Below are 17,266 nucleotides of genomic sequence, written 5' to 3'. Positions count from 1 at the left end.
TCTGTGCGTGTGATTCGACTCTCCAACCTCCAGATCTTCCCAGGCAACAGCGACAACAATGTCCACAAGAAGAACCTGTTCGAGCCTCCGTTCTACGCCCGATTCGTCCGCATCCTGCCGTGGGCTTGGCACGGGCGCATCACCTTGCGAATGGAGCTGCTGGGCTGTGACGAGTAGCCCCGCCCAGGTCTCCTCTTTCCCCGCCCCCCTCTTCCTTTCTTTCCAAAACCTCCTGAGCCACACCTGCACTGCCTTGCTCAGATCTGTAGAGGGCAGCAAAACACCACGCCATAACCACAACCCTGCCCCGACTGAGGAGGTACAAAACCACCTAATGGTTACTGCTAGAATTGGGTAGGGGTAATCTGATCCTAGATCTGTGCTTAAGGTCAACTTGTACCTCGAGCACACAGACTACTGCTGTGAACTGCATGGACTCTGAAACTGTCCTTCCTAGATCAAGGCCTCTGTTGTGTTCAGAGTTTCAGAGTAGGAGTGTTGATCTTATTCATTATTATGATTTTTTTTTTTTTTTTTCACAAAAGGCAAAACTGATCCTAGATCAGCACTGCTACTGTATACGGGCTGAACCTGAAACCCAGTGATGTACAATAGTAGCTCATTTAGCTGAGTGTTTTTTCCCAATAGAGGGTTTTCACCTGACCGTCCTGAAGTGAGTAATATTGTAATTGAACACACTCGTGTGTATTGTTAGCTTCCAAGCTGTGACTCTGCAGTGCTTTGGTAGATGTTTTGAACTACTTTGTGTTTGCTTAATGAAGACTCCTCGTGTGACCATGGACTTTATACGAATTTCGTTCTTTTTTTTATTTTTAAGAAATGTATACCAAATGTATTTTGCTTTGTTTCTATGTGTATGGTCTTAGTTAACTAGTCATAAATGCATTATGATTCATTATTATTCGCATTTTTACAAAATTAACGTTTTCTTTTAAGTGTACTGAACAGAAATATAAACGCAACATGCAACGATTTTAATGAGGAAATGAATCAATTGCCCTAACCCTATGGATTTCATATGATTGGCAGTACAGATATGGTATCTGTTGGTCACAGATTCCTTAAACAAAAAATGGGCCTCCTAATGGGCCTCAGGATCTCGTCACGGTACTTTTTTGTGCATTCAAATTGGCATCGATAAAATGCAATTGTGTTCGTTGTCGGTAGCTTATGCCTGCCCATACCATAACCCCACCTCCACCATGTGGCACTCTGTTCACAACGTTGACATCAGCAAACCACTCGCCCACACGACGCCATACTCACAACGTTGACATCAGCAAACCACTCGCCCACACGACGCCATACTCACAACGTTGACATCAGCAAACCACTCGCCCACACGACGCCATACTCACAACGTTGACATCAGCAAACCACTCGCCCACACGACGCCATACTCACAACGTTGACATCAGCAAACACTCGCCCACACGACGCCATACTCACAACGTTGACATCAGCAAACACTCGCCCACACGACGCCATACTCACAACGTTGACATCAGCAAACCACTCGCCCACACGACGCCATACTCACAACGTTGACATCAGCAAACCACTCGCCCACACGACGCCATACTCACAACGTTGACATCAGCAAACCACTCGCCCACACGACGCCATACTCACAACGTTGACATCAGCAAACCACTCGCCCACACGACGCCATACTCACAACGTTGACATCAGCAAACCACTCGCCCACACGACGCCATACTCACAACGTTGACATCAGCAAACCACTCGCCCACACGACGCCATACACGCTGTCTGCAGTTGAGGCCGGTTGGATGTACTGGTAAACTCTATAAAACGATGTTGGAGGCGGCTTATGGTAGATAATTTTAAATGTTAATTTATCTGGCAACACCTCTGGTGGGCATTCAGCTTGCTAATTGCACGCTCCCTCAGAACTTGAGACATCCGTGACATTGTGTTGTGTGACACAACTGCATATTTTAGTGGCCTTTTATTGTCCCCAGCACAAGGTCCACGGATCATGCTGTTTAATCAGCTTCTTGATAGGTGATCGAGTATCATTAATGGGGATGTGAAGACATTTGTGCTCAAAATTTTAAAGAAATAATATTTTTAAGCATATGGATCATTTTTGGGATCTGTTATTTCAGTTCATGATACATGGGTTCATGATGCACTTTACACGTTGCCTTTTATATTTTTGTTCAGCGTAGTAGCAGACTTAACATTTAGAACGCATAGACTTATTCTGTAATCTTGTAACATTCCAAAATCCCAAAGTAGTTGAATTCTATTTTAGTTGATTATTTTTTGCCAAAGAGAAACTAAAAGTGCACATACTACCTTACAGTATGTGGTGTTATAACATGTGTTATAACTAAAGTACGTGGTGTATTATAACTCGATGTACTCTGTCCTACAAGAATGGTTTTATCACAACTCAATGTAATGCATTTATTACTAACTGACAAATATTATAAAGTAGAAAATAGCACGTTGACGATGCTGCCAAAATGTCTTTCTCAGGTCTAGGCAGATCCATTCTAGCCTGATCCCAGATCTGTTTGTGCTGTCTTGCTAAACACAAACATACGAGTTGTCAAGACAGCACAACTGATCTGGGACAAGGTAGATCTATTCATTTTGTATGTGCTACTGATGTTGTTATAACACTCCATGATACTACACAGCTCAACTCAATATCACTCAGCCATGTTTTTATTTTTTATTTTATATATACATTTTATTTTTTATTTTTTTTGTATTATATATTTTTTTAAGGCACTTTCAGAGTCAGTTTGATTATTCTTTGCTGAGGTAAATATGTGAAATTGTGAATCCCAAAGTTTGGTACATTGAGGAAATACAGTATACATATTGACCATACATGTAGATTGAGTGTTGGAAAAGAAAGATTTGTAATACTAGGCATCTGTCGTTTCACTGCATAGGAGAACAGTATATATGGCTTCCATAAGTTATCAGGAAGCAATTTAGATTTCTCTGTAGATTTCTGACTGGCAATAGCAGCCAAAACCACATTTCCATCAGTTTTATTTCTGAGCTGGTTATCCTTCCTAGTGTAAATACTTGTTGTTATAAATTGTTCCTAGAAGATGGAATGTTTTGCAACAGACTAATCAAATGCCATCCATTTCTCACAAGAGGGCCAAAATTATGCGTAGAATTCGAAGGCTGTGTCCACACTGATAAGATAGAAAATGAAAAAATGTAATTAAAAAAAGATTTATACGGTTGCACTGAACGCATCACATGACCGGCTATCTCCATATTGCTCCTAGGTCATAGCTAACATTGTAAAGATCCCTCTTGAATTATGGGCTCGTGCAATAAGTTATTAGTTTTGATATGAATGAATCTGAATCAAACACGAACAGCTGGACACGTGGGCGATAGATGTACACGCAGACAACGACGCAGTCAAGGCTATGGATGGATGCTAGTGTCAAACACTGTCCAAATATTTCTGATCTTTTGCAGACTGTTTCAAAACAGTTATCTGATGTCTGCATGCATTGTATTGTCTAAGATTTCTCAGTTCCAACAGAGAAGTTTTCATTTATATAGTTTTTTTCTGTACACTTAAAAAAAAAAGATTGTTCATCAGACTAGTTCTTTCCGGTTCTTTCATTCCACAATCTCCTGGTTTTATGAGTCATGAAAAAATATACAATTGATGTGTTTTTATGCCATATTATTAGTTACACATACTTTTACATCTTACAGTATTCTGACTGGATCTGATTCATTTTGTTCATGTTTCTGTTAAGAGAATTCCCTTGTGTTTGGCCTTTTGTAACTCTCAAGACATAGATAATAAAGGACTTAAATGCAGATAGTTTGTTTATCGTACAGTAAATAAACTGGTTTAAATGTCAGACTTTCTTCATTTCACCTGTATTGGGTTAAAGCTGCAATCTGAGATGTTTGCTGCAATTTTTGGTCAATTCTCAATGGGCAGAAACACAAATCCCACATTGTAGATTTAACCCTCAGTAACCTGAATCCATTTCAGACGTTTTCATTTCAAAAGGAGAAGATTAAAAGGGCTGAAATCTTTGGGTCAATCTGCCTGTTTAGCATTTTTTTTTACGCCCTGAAGGCTAATCTCTCCCTCCTATATGACGGCGTTATCTAAATCATTACCCACAGCACCTTTCAAAAACCCTCCAATGTTGTCCTCTGTAGAATCCTTTTGTCTGGATGGACACACATTGACTATAATACAGTGAGATTCACACCACTATCCCCATCCAGGATAGTTTCATGGCAATATCACAGCAGTAATTCCATAAACACCTCTTATTCCAAGATGTTCAAATTGTAGCATTTATTGTCCTGTTTAATAAAAAAATAAATGACTTATTTTATAAGGGATATTTTTGTTTGGTTGCTTTAAAAAATGTACCACAATTGGTAACTACACGGTACCAAATAGTTTGTAATGGTGCTTGTTTAAATGAACCCCAAAGAAAAGGGTAATTATTAGGTAATTACCGTTCACCCAACTAACTGGAGTAAATACAGGGTAAATAAAAGACTGGTGGATGTGGAGTCAGTTTTCAGCTGTGTTGAGAGAAGGTCTAATGACTTGTCTCTTGGCCTCCAGCCCTTCACCACACCTTTTCTAAACTTGTCATTCCACGTCTTTCTCGCCTTAATTGTGCCTATGGCTGTCTCTCTGTTTACAGCCTGGACTACAAAGTGATATCACATGGATGGAGCCACCAGATAAAGGAAGACTGTGGGTGTGGTGTTTTGATCTTGTCTAAAAGTGTGCCCGTCAACATTGCCTGCACTATTTGGGGTAAAGGTTGTTGTCTTTGTGTACTCATAAGCTCAGTTTCCATTTGCCTTTAAAAGAGAACTGATCGAACTGACCAGGTGATAGCCAGCCTAATGATTAAGCTTCCGCCGTACGGTTTTCACCTGTCAAGTCTCCAATCAAAACAGATGAAGGGGCGGAGTTTCTTAAAACGATGGAGGCCGATCCCTAATAAAGCATCCCCAGGGGTCTCTTCAGGAGGATGTCGTTAGAATGTTCAGATAGAAATCTATTGTGTAGAACAGATCTGAATGTCTGTCAGATGGGAAATCCACGTCCGCTATATTCATTCTATTTGCAACATTCAGAATGTCTCACATCAATGACTACACTCCGGGGTCGAGAGGTTCTTACCTTCCCTCCCCCCGGACCCAGAAGTTTGCCAGGTCCTAATTTGGTAAATACAGCCCCTCCACCAAGCGGTTTTACTGTCACTGGTGCCCCAGCCCTCCACCAAGAGGTTTTACTGGTGCCCCAGCCCTCCACCAAGAGGTTTTACTGGTGCCCCAGCCCTCCACCAAGAGGTTTTACTGGTGCCCCAGCCCTCCACCAAGAGGTTTTACTGGTGCCCCAGCCCTCCACCAAGAGGTTTTACTTTCCACTGGTGCCCCAGCCCTCCACCAAGAGGTTTTACTGGTGCCCCAGACCTCCACCAAGAGGTTTTACTGGTGCCCCAGCCATCCACCAAGAGGTTTTACTGGTGCCCCAGCCCTCCACCAAGAGGTTTTACTGGTGCCCAAGCCCTCCACCAAGAGGTTTTACTGGTGCCCCAGCCCTCCACCAAGAGGTTTTACTGGTGCCCAAGCCCTCCACCAAGAGGTTTTACTGGTGCCCCAGCCCTCCACCAAGAGGTTTTACTGGTGCCCCAGCCCTCCACCAAGAGGTTTTACTGGTGCCCCAGCCCTCCACCAAGAGGTTTTACTGGTGCCCCAGCCCTCCACCAAGAGGTTTTACTGGTGCCCAAGCCCTCCACCAAGAGGTTTTACTGGTGCCCCAGCCCTCCACCAAGAGGTTTTACTGGTGCCCCAGCCCTCCACCAAGGTTTTACCCTTAACCTGGTGCCCAAGTGGGAGCCTGGAGAGAGAGTGAAGAATGCAGGGCTGAAGAATAGCAGGAAGAATGAAGGGCCTGTGGGGTGTAATGGGGGGGTTCTTCAGGAAGGAATCTCTCCTGGAAAAACAGCTATTTCTGACCAGTTCTGCCACCCAAGCACATTTTTTTTTCTCGAAGAAGAAGAATGATCCTGGAATCATTTTTGGCAGTTCTAAACAGACATTTCTGGCAGTTCTAAACAGTCATTTTTGGCAGTTCTAAACAGACATTTCTGGCAGTTCTAAACAGACATTTCTGGCAGTTCTAAACAGTCATTTTTGGCAGTTCTAAACAGTCATTTTTTCCCCAGTAGAGGGTTTAATTTTTTAAATTTTTAAACACTGCTGATTGAGTGGATATTTTTTGTACTGTCTAATTATCATATTTGTGATATTAAACTGATTTATTCTACTGAAGGATATGGCTATATAGCATTGGATGCTGCTGAGGGGAGGACGGCTCATAACAATGGCTTGAACGGCCAAACGGAATGCCATCCAACACATGGAAACCATGGAAACTGTGTGTTTGATGTATTTGATACTATTCCCCCTATTCCGTTCCAGCCATTACCACGAGCCCGTCCTCCCCAATTAAAATGCCACCAACCTCCTGTGTAGTTGCGTGTATAACTTCATGTTGTAGTCATCCATAACCATGTATAACAGTGCAAGTCACCCTCAAATATGTGAGTAAAGCAAGGAAAGTAGGTCAACAAGTAGGTCAACAGTTCTGAGGAGCTAAAGGTGTATCCGATTTATGTGGTGCTATTGTGAAAGACTCTACCCTTGATAGAAATAACTCATTCTATTCTCTATAGTTCAGGTCGACCTGGTAGAAATCCAGCTCATTCGTCTTTATCGTCACGTTTGGTTATGCGTTTGAATATTGGCTTTCTCACCGTTACCGTCCCATGTCATTATCACCCTTCAAACCCTCTAACTCAACACTCACATCCCCTTTTGTGACCAACCCTGCCGTCTGAGTGTCTCCTCTCAGTTTCAACAAATGTGACAGCAGAGCTACTTATGTCATTGTCAAACCACACATTTGGGCTGTGTGTGTGTGTGTGTGTGTGTGTACACATCTTTGTGACTGCCTGTGTATGTGTGATCTCATCCAACACAAACTGGCTTTGCTGTTGACGGTATAGATTATACCCCTGGATCCAGTCTCCCCCCTGCAGTTCACAGGGACCTGGTATTCAGAGCCCCAGGCATAGGCTTTCATCTGGGCTTTGAGAATAGCAGCGACTAGGGCTCTTCAAACGCAGCAGTAATGGCTGTGTCAGTGAGATGGTGAAAGGTGAAAGGGTGTCTCCCAGGCAAGCACAGAGGGGGATGGCTGTGGGTTATAAGCAGAGTGATTTTGGCGGGGAGGGCGGGGCAGGGATGGGTTGTTTGTGCGTACACGTCTGTGTGTGTGTGTGTGTGTGCGCGCATGTCTCTATGTGTGAGTGTGTGTGGTGAGGGTCTAGAATGTAGATGGTCAGGGGTTTGTCTATAGGGATGGGGAAGGGGGTGGTGGTAGTCTGACATCCTGTTGGTTTCAAAGGGCTCAGAGCAGCTTTTTCCTCCTGTATAGTGTTTCAGGCACCAGGAACTCTAAAATAACAGCTGAATGTAGACAGGGTTTTCTCCAGAGGGTGGCGTGTGTAGGGTATTGCTCTTGACTTAGTGCGTGTGTGTGTGTGTGTGTGTGTGTGTGTACATACCTGCGTGCGTGCATTTGTGTTTTATATGTTGAGGATGGTTTGTAGGGCATACCCTCTAATTCTCATTGGGGCTTAGCATGTGAATCAAGTAGGGAGAAAAAACATCCAACATCTTCACAGTGATACATAGACTTCACTCAACTATTTACAGAATCAACAAGTTCCAGAGGTCTCTGAGAACTGGAATTATCTTTGTTTTCCACGGCTGCTGCTGTTATTGAATTGCCTTTCACTGAAATGAGTCCACACAATACTTTTTTCAGTGTTATTCAAGGTGGAGGAAAAATGTGAATCAAGGAATATGCCTCATAACCCTTACCATACCCAAAATACAGGACCGCTAACCACTTCAACGTCAGGGAATACCCATGAACCAAAGCCTCATTGAGAGAACACGTGAATACAGATACTGTAGCTCATTTTATATTTGCCTAGGTCTAATATGTACTCTAATCTGGAAGCTGAGTTAATTCATTAAGGAAATTATTTTTGATATGCATTGGCATATAATGTTTCAAAGTAATGAAACAAGGTTGGTTCATTTCACGAGATAAAATACTTAATATGAATATTCATGTGCAGGCTCAGTCACCAGGAACATATCATCATTGATGTTGCCCTGATGTTAATACATATGGGAAACAGCCATAAATATGGGAAATGAAAGCAAGAATCAAAATTGCATGACAATGCAGTTTTAAATGCAGCTGTAATGTAAGCTATTAAAGGTAATATAAAGATGATTAAGTACATTAATTGTTGTCGGTTTGTATCCGTATGACTGCAAACGCAATAGTAGGCGTAACGTCTTGCAGCTTTGATGGTCTTATGGGCGTTTTTATTTGATTTTTTACGATGAGGTCACTTTCGTTCATTTCAAGAGGATTGCTCTGGATGACGTCGGATCTCTTATTCTCCCTAAACATGGCAATGGGAAGAATTGGGACCAGGCGTGTAGCTATCTCACAAAGACACATCAGGGGGAACATGAACTGACACGACGTTACATCTGTAAGTAGTCTTATTTTTACGACTTTGGGATATTGGAATGTGTCCTGTGAATGGTTTGAGATCAACGAAACTTAACTGTGATGCCAAATAGTGATGCCAAATAGATAATTGAATAAAAATAACTTTGACACCTACTTGAAAGTGATAAAACAATGAAAGTAGCTGGACGATTAGAGAAGATTTGTTAGAGAGAATTAGACAACCATAGGCTGCACGGTCTAGTCTAATATTTACAACAAAAAACTTGTAACAAAAAACATATTCTGACTGAACAATAGCCTGTATTTTGGTTCCTTTTAATTATAAGACCGTTTTTTAAATTCATAGCACTTGATTTGTCCTTTGGTTAAACTGCAAAATTATATTTTATGAAATCAAATACTTCAAAATAAAAGGAACATTTTTTTCGTGGTTTCGTGACTTTTTTTTGTCATGTGCTGTACTTATTGTTTTATCGCAACAATTTATTGTTTTGACATTTATTTGACACTTGTGGGTGAAACCTTTTAATAGTAATTCGTTTTAATTTATACATTTTAGTTGGTAAATATTATACTTTATGATGTTCTATGAGGTATGAATGTCATAAACCTCCAAGCACAGATTAAAGTATATTTGACAAAGAGACCAAGAGTGCGTCTGCGACTCAATTTCACATAATTCATTTATAATATAAGGTTTCAACGACCTCTACTGATGATTATATACATTATTTGAACACAGTTGTTAAACTAATAACAGGTCAAATCTAGTTTAATCAAATTAAAATGGAGATTAATTTACGACAGCATATGTCTGAAATATAATCAGATCTGCATTAAATCCCCTATGAATTAAGGAAATGTATACCAAATGTACAAATGTGATTTAATAGGGAACAATTGAGTGGAATAACCAATCATAAATGGTGTTTTTGATGCCTGTATGACAAGTAATCCCTCTCAGAATAAATCAGATCCAGTGTTCCGCGGTGAAGATGTTGAACCTACTACGCCCCCTACTGGTCGTCTGGATGTACCACCTCGTCTCCAGCCACGCCGCCCCAAGATACAACAACGGCTTTTTCTACCACGACATCATGAACGGCGATGGCAACGGAGAGAGTAGGTCATACAGCCAGAAATAAAGAGAGAACGTTGTTATAAAATTTTCTCACTATTGAGCCAAGCCGTGCAGCGCTGTGCGCGGCTGGCCTGAATACGCATCCACCAAAGTTGCTGAAACCCGAACAGAGAGTGTGGAAAAAAATATGTTTTATTAGAGCACAGTATGGTTTGGATTGGCGCTGTAGTGTGAACACGGTATACTGTTCTTGAGAGGGAGGGAGGGGGGAGGGGGGGGGGGGGGCATCCACATGATATCAAATACCATTCCATTGTCTACGTCAGAAGAATGCGGGCAGTTTGACCATGCCACAGTCTGGAGTGGTATGAACTTAGTTATAGTTTGTTGCAGTGACATCTTTGAAGGCACATCTTTTGACTTTTTACACATTGTGTTGTGCTACAGACATTAAAATGGATTCGATTGAGGTTTTATTTCACTGGCCTACACAAAATACCCTATAATGTCAAAGTCGAGTTATGGTTTTAAACATTTTTTACAAATGTAATTAAAAATATAAAGCGGATATGTCTTGAGTCAATAAGTATTCAACTCCTTTGTTATCATAAGCATAAATAAGTTTAGCTTAATAAGTTGCATGGACCCGGTGTGCAGTAATAGTGTTTAAGATGATTTTTTTAATGACTACCTCATCTCTGTACCCCACACATACAATTATCTATAATGGTCCCTCAGTCTTGCAGTATATTTCAAACACAGATTCAACCACAAAGACCAGGGGGGTTTTCAGATGCTTCGCAAAGAAGGGCACCTATTGGTATATGGGTAAAAAAAAAAGATAAAAGCAGACATTGAATAACCCTTTGAGCACGGTGAAGTTATTAATTACACGTTGGATGGTGTATTTAAACACCCAGTCTCTACAAAGATACAGGCGTCCTTTCCAGCTCAGTTGCCGGAGAGGAAGGAAACCACTTCACTATGAGGTCAATGGTGACTTTAAAACGGTTACAGAGTTTTAAAGTCAGGATTTGACAGAGTGAAAAGAAGGAAGCCTGTACACAATACAAACATTCCAAAACATGCATCTTGTTTGTAACAAGGCACTAAAGTAAAACTTCAAAAAATGTTGCAAAGCAATTTACTTTATGTCCTGAAAACAAAGTGATATGCAAATCCAACACATCACTGGGTATCACTCTTCATATTTTCAATCATGATGGTGGCTGCATCATGCTATGGGTATGCTTGTCATCAGGACTAGGGAGTTTTTTAAGATAAAAATAAATGGAATAGAGCTTAGCACAAGCATAATCCTAGAGGAAAACCTGGTTCAGTCTGCTTTCCAACAGACACTGGGAGATGAATACACCTTTCAGCAGGACAATAACCTAAAACACAAGGCCAAATCTACATTGGAGTTGTTACCAAGAAGACAGTGAATGTTCCTGAGTGGCCGAGTTACAGTTTTGACTTAAATCAGCTTGAAAATCTATCGCAAGACCAGAAAATGGCTGTGTAGCAACAATCAACAACCAACTTGACAGAGTTGGTTATAAAAATATAATAATATGCAAATCTTGTACAATCCAGGTGTACAAATCTCCTAGAGACTTACCCAGAAAGACTCACAGCTGTAATCACTGCCAAAGATGATTCTAGCATGTATTGACTAAGGGGTGTGAGTACTTTTAGATATTAGATATTAGATATCCCCCCCGATGTAATACATTTTTAATTCTGACTGTAATGTAGCAAAATGTGGAATAAGTCAAGGGGTATGAATACTTACTGAAAGCACTGTATGTACATAAACCTGCACAGCATTCACAAGGGCTCCATATGGGGTCTGGTAACCTGGTAAAACCCAAATACTCTGGAGGCAGACCCAGGTGTATTTGGGGCTCTGGTCTAGTCACATGGTCAGGAAAAATACTTGGTCTCCTATACACTATCTACTGTATGATATAACTCTTATCCTGTTTCTACTGTATAACTCTTATCCTGTTTCTACTGTATAACTGTTATCGATCCTGTTTCTACTGTATAACTGTTATTTATCCTGTTTCTACTGTATAACTCTTATCCTGTTTCTACTGTATAACTCTTATCCTGTTTCTACTGTATAACTGTTATCGATCCTGTTTCTACTGTATAACTCTTATCTATCCTGTTTCTACTGTATAACTCTTATCCTGTTTCTACTGTATAACTGTTATTTATCCTGTTTCTACTTTATAACTATTGTCCTGTTTCTACTGTATAACTCTTATCCTGTTTCTACTGTATAACTCGTATCTATCCTGTTTCTACATTATAACTCTTATCTATCCTGTTTCTACTGTATAACTGTTATTTATCCTGTTGCTACTGTATAACTCTTATCTATCCTGTTTCTACTGTATAACTCTTATCCTGTTTCTACTGTATAACTCAGGTCTATCCTGTGTCCTTGTCTCTACTGTGTCTTCTCCAGTCTATTTCAACGGGGTGCGTCTCCATGTGGAGTCCCCCCAGGCCTCGGTGTCGGCGGCCAGGGGTAGTAATGTTACCCTGCCCTGTCACTACCGCTACGAACCCGAGATCAACGGCCCCCGTCGGACCCGGGTCAAATGGTCTTGGCTGCCCACCAACGGCGCCGGCAAGACCACCCGTGAGACCGACGTGATGGTCGCCATGGGCAACCGCCACCGTAGCTACGGCAGCTTCCAGGGGAGGGTGCGCCTGCGTCGGGCTGCTCCAGGGGACATGTCGCTGGTGATCAAGGAGCTGCACCTGAACGACACAGGCCGCTACCGCTGTGAGGTCATCGACGGACTGGAGGACGAAAGCGTGACGGTGGAGCTGGAGCTGCGAGGTGTGTGTTGTGTGTCTGTGTTTGTGTGTGTATGTGTCTAGACAGCCCCCTCGGCTCTGAACAGAACACAGTCCACTCTGTTCAATCTGTTTTTGAAATGACCTTGAACATATTGTCCTTACAAGTGTCTATACTGGCATTAGTCACTGCAAGGACAGTTGGTGAATTTATCTCCTATAGCAATTTAACCCCTATAGAACATTAAAAACGTTTTCCACATTATAGGAGTGGTATTTCCCTACCACTCCCAGAAGGGCCGATACCATTTCAACTTCCTGGGGGCCCAGCGTGCGTGTGAGGAGCAGGATTCGACCCTGGCCACCTTTGACCAGCTCTTTGTCGCCTGGGAGGAGGGGCTCGACTGGTGCAACGCCGGATGGTTGGCTGATGGGACGGCTCAGTACCCAATCACCACACCGCGGGAGCCCTGTGGGGGCGTGGACTTAGCCCCTGGTCTCCGTAGTTATGGACAACGCCACCGCCACCTCCACCGTTTTGATGCCTTCTGTTTCTCAGCCGCCCCCAAGGGTCAGTGTGTGTGTGTGTGTGTGTATATGTCAATATTAGTCTCCAAAAACACAGACTAAACACTTCAGCAAAATAAAAGTGAAACAAGACAATTGAGAAATGTGAATGAATGGACATGAATGCAGTTGACCAACATGTTTAAGCGGTCCCCTCCTTACATGTTTTAAGCGGTCCCCTCCTTACATGTTTTAAGCGGTCCTCTACTTACATGTTTTAAGCGGTCCCCTCCTTACATGTTTTAAGCGGTCCCCTACTTACATGTTTTAAGCGGTCCCCTACTTACGTGTTTTAAGCGGTCCCCTCCTTACATGTTTTAAGCGGTCCTCTACTTACATGTTTTAAGCGGTCCCCTACTTACATGTTTTAAGCGGTCCCCTCCTTAAATGTGTTTTAAGCGGTCCCCTCCTTAAATGTGTTTTAAGCGGTCCCCTACTTACATGTTTTAAGCGGTCCCCTATTTACATGTTTTAAGCGGGCCTCTACTTACACGTGTTTTAAGCGGTCCCCTCCTTAAATGTGTTTTAAGCGGTCCCCTCCTTAAATGTGTTTTAAGCGGACCCCTCCTTAAATGTGTTTTAAGCGGTCCCCTACTTACATGTTTTAAGCGGTCCCCTCCTTAAATGTGTTTTAAGCGGTCCCCTCCTTAAATGTGTTTTAAACGGTCCCCTCCTTAAATGTGTTTTAAACGGTCCCCTCCTTAAACGTGTTTTAAGCAGTCCCCTCCTTAAACGTGTTTTAAGCAGTCCCCTCCTTAAACGTGTTTTAAGCGGTCCTCTACTTACATGTTTTAAGCGGTCCTCTACTTACATGTTTTAAGCGGTCCCCTCCTTACACGTGTTTTAAGCGGTCCCCTCCTTACACGTGTTTTAAGCGGTCCCCTCCTTACACGTGTTTTAAGCGGTCCCCTCCTTACATGTTTTAAGCGGTCCCCTCCTTACATGTTTTAAGCGGCCCCCTCCTTACATGTTTTAAGCGGTCCTCTACTTACATGTTTTAAGCGGTCCCCTACTTACATGTTTTAAGCGGTCCCCTACTTACGTGTTTTAAGCGGTCCTCTACTTACGTGTTTTAAGCGGTCCCCTACTTACGTGTTTTAAGCGGTCCCCTCCTTAAATGTGTTTTAAGCGGTCCCCTCCTTCCATGTTTTAAGCGGTCCCCTCCTTCCATGTTTTAAGCGGTCCCCTCCTTCCATGTTTAAGCGGTCCCCTATTTACATGTTTTAAGCGGTCCCCTATTTACATGTTTTAAGCGGTCCCCTCCTTAAACGTGTTTTAAGCGGTCCCCTACTTACATGTTTTAAGCGGTCCCCTACTTACATGTTTTAAGCGGTCCCCTCCTTACATGTTTTAAGCGGTCCCCTCCTTCCATGTTTAAGCGGTCCCCTATTTACATGTTTTAAGCGGTCCCCTATTTACATGTTTTAAGCGGTCCCCTATTTACATGTTTTAAGCGGTCCCCTCCTTAAACGTGTTTTAAGCGGTCCCCTACTTACATGTTTTAAGCGGTCCCCTCCTTAAACGTGTTTTAAGCGGTCCCCTACTTACATGTTTTAAGCGGTCCCCTCCTTAAACGTGTTTTAAGCGGTCCCCTCCTTACATGTTTTAAGCGGTCCCCTCCTTACATGTTTTAAGCGGTCCCCTACTTACATGTTTTAAGCGGTCCCCTCCTTCCATGTTTTAAGCGGTCCCCTCCTTACATGTTTTAAGCGGTCCCCTCCTTCCATGTTTAAGCGGTCCCCTATTTACATGTTTTAAGCGGTCCCCTATTTACGTGTTTTAAGCGGTCCCCTCCTTAAACGTGTTTTAAGCGGTCCCCTCCTTACATGTTTTAAGCGGTCCCCTCCTTACATGTTTTAAGCGGTCCCCTACTTACATGTTTTAAGCGGTCCCCTCCGTCCATGTTTTAAGCGGTCCCCTCCTTCCATGTTTTAAGCGGTCCCCTCCTTACATGTTTTAAGCGGTCCCCTCCTTACATGTTTTAAGCGGTCCCCTCCTTACATGTTTAAGCGGTCCCCTATTTACATGTTTTAAGCGGTCCCCTCCTTACATGTTTTAAGCGGTCCCCTCCTTCCATGTTTTAAGCGGTCCCCTCCTTACATGTTTAAGCGGTCCCCTATTTACATGTTTTAAGCGGTCCCCTATTTACGTGTTTTAAGCGGTCCCCTCCTTAAACGTGTTTTAAGCGGTCCCCTCCTTAAACGTGTTTTAAGCGGTCCCCTCCTTACATGTTTTAAGCGGTCCCCTCCTTAAACGTGTTTTAAGCGGTCCCCTACTTACATGTTTTAAGCGGTCCCCTACTTACATGTTTTAAGCAGTCCCCTCCTTAAACGTGCTTAGTACTACTAATCCTCTGTCTCTTCTGTCACAGGGACAGTATACTTCCTGAAACAACCCCAGAAGTTCAACTTCACCGAGGCGGTGGCAGCGTGCGTTGACGACGGCGGTCAGATCGCTAAGGTGGGCCAACTCTACGCTGCCTGGAGGTTCATGGGATTGGACCTCTGCGTCGCGGGCTGGTTGGCCGATGGGAGCGTCCGTTACCCCATCGCCAAGGTACACCCTAACTGCGGCCCTTCGGAGCCAGGGGTGCGTCATTTCGGATTCCCCCCTCAGCAGCAGAAATACATTGTCTACTGCTATCGGTAAACCCCCCCCCCCCCCCTCAACGAATATCAGTATGAAGCAGTACTACTGTATGACAGATAGCCTCTACTAGTTAACTTCTCTATTCACCACAGACACCACACTAGTCTGCATGCTACTTAGCATTAGCTAGTTCTGCTCTTACAGTGTCCGCTGTATAGTCATAGTGAACTGTCTTAATCTCCTCATATTGAACATACTATCAGTCATACTCCCCGCTGAGACTCCAACCAGTATTGATACACATACTGTATACTGGCTATTTAGGGTTGTGTTGTCAGGTTTGGCTCACAGTAAACTCAGGGAAGGTGTTCAACTCACAGCATTGCCCTCGTGATGCTTCACCAGTGATTTTTTTTTTATCCAACAAAGGTCTTTCCCTTGGTGTTTTGCTATGTCTCACTGTTCCTGAAGTCATTTCAGTTCAATGTATGTCATTCATAGTCTTAGGCACATTTCTGCATGATCCTCTTTGTGTTAGAATGTCTTTTCATGTCTTGTTTTTATAAGGGTTGGAATGGAATGATGAAATTAATGACTATGAATACTTTTTCTTTTTATACAAAAACTGTTTTTTTTGCTTTTATCGTTATGAGGTTTTGTGTGTAGATTGATGAGGGGAACAATAAGGAATATGATTAACGTTGTAACGTAAAACAAAATGTGGAAAAAGTCCAGGGTTCTGAATACTTTACGAATGCACTGTAGACTGTCATGTTGGAAGGGGATTTGACAGTATTTTGTGACATTGTAGAGGAGCTCAGTGTTAAAAGGCTTCCATGTGTATCGTTCTACTTTAATTCAGGTTGTCTGACTTTAATTAAATCATGCTGCTTTAAATCAGGTTGTATGACTTTAATTAAATAATCCTACTTTAAATCAGGTTGTCTGACTTGAATTACATTGTGCTACTTTAAATCAGGTTGTCTGACTTGAATTAAATCATGCTGCTTTAAATCAGGTTGTCTGACTAATTAAATCATGCTACTTTAAATCAGGTTGTCTGACTTGAATTCCATCGTGCTACTTTAAACCAGGTTGTATGACTAAGTGTTCTACCAAATGAATAAAATAATGTCAATGGTCAAGTCTTTACTGAAGTTTTTTTTTAGTAGTCCATTACTGACACAACTGCGTTCAACATTTAAATAGATGTTGTAATCGCTGAAGTTGACCCAGACGCCATATATAGAAACATTAAAAACTTCTGTGTGCTTGCTGTTAACATTTTATTTAACTAGGTCAATTATGTGCCGCCCTATGGGACTCCCAATCACGACCGGCTGTGATACTGCCTGGAATCGAACCAGGGTCTGTAGTGACAACTCTAGCACTGAGATGCAGTGTCGTAGACCGCTTTGCCACTCGGGAGCAGTAGGTCCTGTTCATTAGGTCACACAATGAAAACATTATTCTTTGATTACGCTTTGCAACGGGAAAATAATCATGTGTGTTTATTGTCCAGGTAATATCTCCGTTTCAGTTGCCTTTCCCTTTCTCTTCAGTAT

At 42.4% G+C, this 17,266-nt stretch overlaps 2 protein-coding genes across 4 annotated transcripts in view; both read left to right on the top strand.

Annotated features, from left to right (window-relative positions):
• The window catches only part of LOC115144702 (EGF-like repeat and discoidin I-like domain-containing protein 3), a 44,755-nt gene extending 40,853 nt beyond the window's left edge, over window positions 1-3,902 (top strand). For both annotated transcript variants that reach the window (XM_029685729.2, XM_029685728.2), the window contains exon 10: window positions 34-3,902. In XM_029685729.2, the coding sequence (XP_029541589.1) occupies window positions 34-177 (144 nt within the window). In that variant the 3' untranslated portion in view covers window positions 178-3,902. The remainder of the gene's footprint in view (window positions 1-33) is intronic.
• Window positions 3,903-8,557: 4,655 nt separating this feature from the next.
• Window positions 8,558-16,838, top strand: LOC115144701 (hyaluronan and proteoglycan link protein 3-like). Of its 2 annotated transcripts, none has more exons than XM_029685726.2 (5): window positions 8,558-8,666; window positions 9,599-9,769; window positions 12,208-12,588; window positions 12,814-13,116; window positions 15,484-16,838. In XM_029685726.2, the coding sequence occupies exons 2-5, from the start codon at window positions 9,643-9,645 to the stop codon at window positions 15,759-15,761; spliced, it is 1,089 nt and encodes a 362-aa protein (XP_029541586.1). In that variant the 5' UTR covers window positions 8,558-8,666; window positions 9,599-9,642; the 3' UTR covers window positions 15,762-16,838. The 2 variants fall into 2 exon arrangements, with proteins under 2 accessions (XP_029541586.1, XP_029541585.1); XM_029685725.2 differs by having other exon boundaries at window positions 8,580-8,666; window positions 9,612-9,769.
• The last annotated feature ends 428 nt before the right edge of the window (window positions 16,839-17,266 follow it).

This window comes from Oncorhynchus nerka, linkage group LG17, assembly GCF_034236695.1.
Source record: "Oncorhynchus nerka isolate Pitt River linkage group LG17, Oner_Uvic_2.0, whole genome shotgun sequence".
Taxonomy (NCBI): Eukaryota; Metazoa; Chordata; class Actinopteri; order Salmoniformes; family Salmonidae; genus Oncorhynchus; species Oncorhynchus nerka.
Note: the sequence above shows the minus strand (reverse complement) of the source record. Positions and strands in the feature narration are given on the sequence as shown.

Excerpts from the sequence above, each read along its gene's own strand:
- LOC115144701 (XM_029685726.2), top strand. The coding sequence starts at position 9,643 with ATGTTGAACCTACTACGCCCCCTACTGGTCGTCTGGATGTACCACCTC. Across the intron at positions 12,589-12,813 it reads GGTGGAGCTGGAGCTGCGAG|GAGTGGTATTTCCCTACCAC; the intron begins GTGTGTGTTGTG and ends TCCACATTATAG. Across the intron at positions 13,117-15,483 it reads TTTCTCAGCCGCCCCCAAGG|GGACAGTATACTTCCTGAAA; the intron begins GTCAGTGTGTGT and ends CTTCTGTCACAG.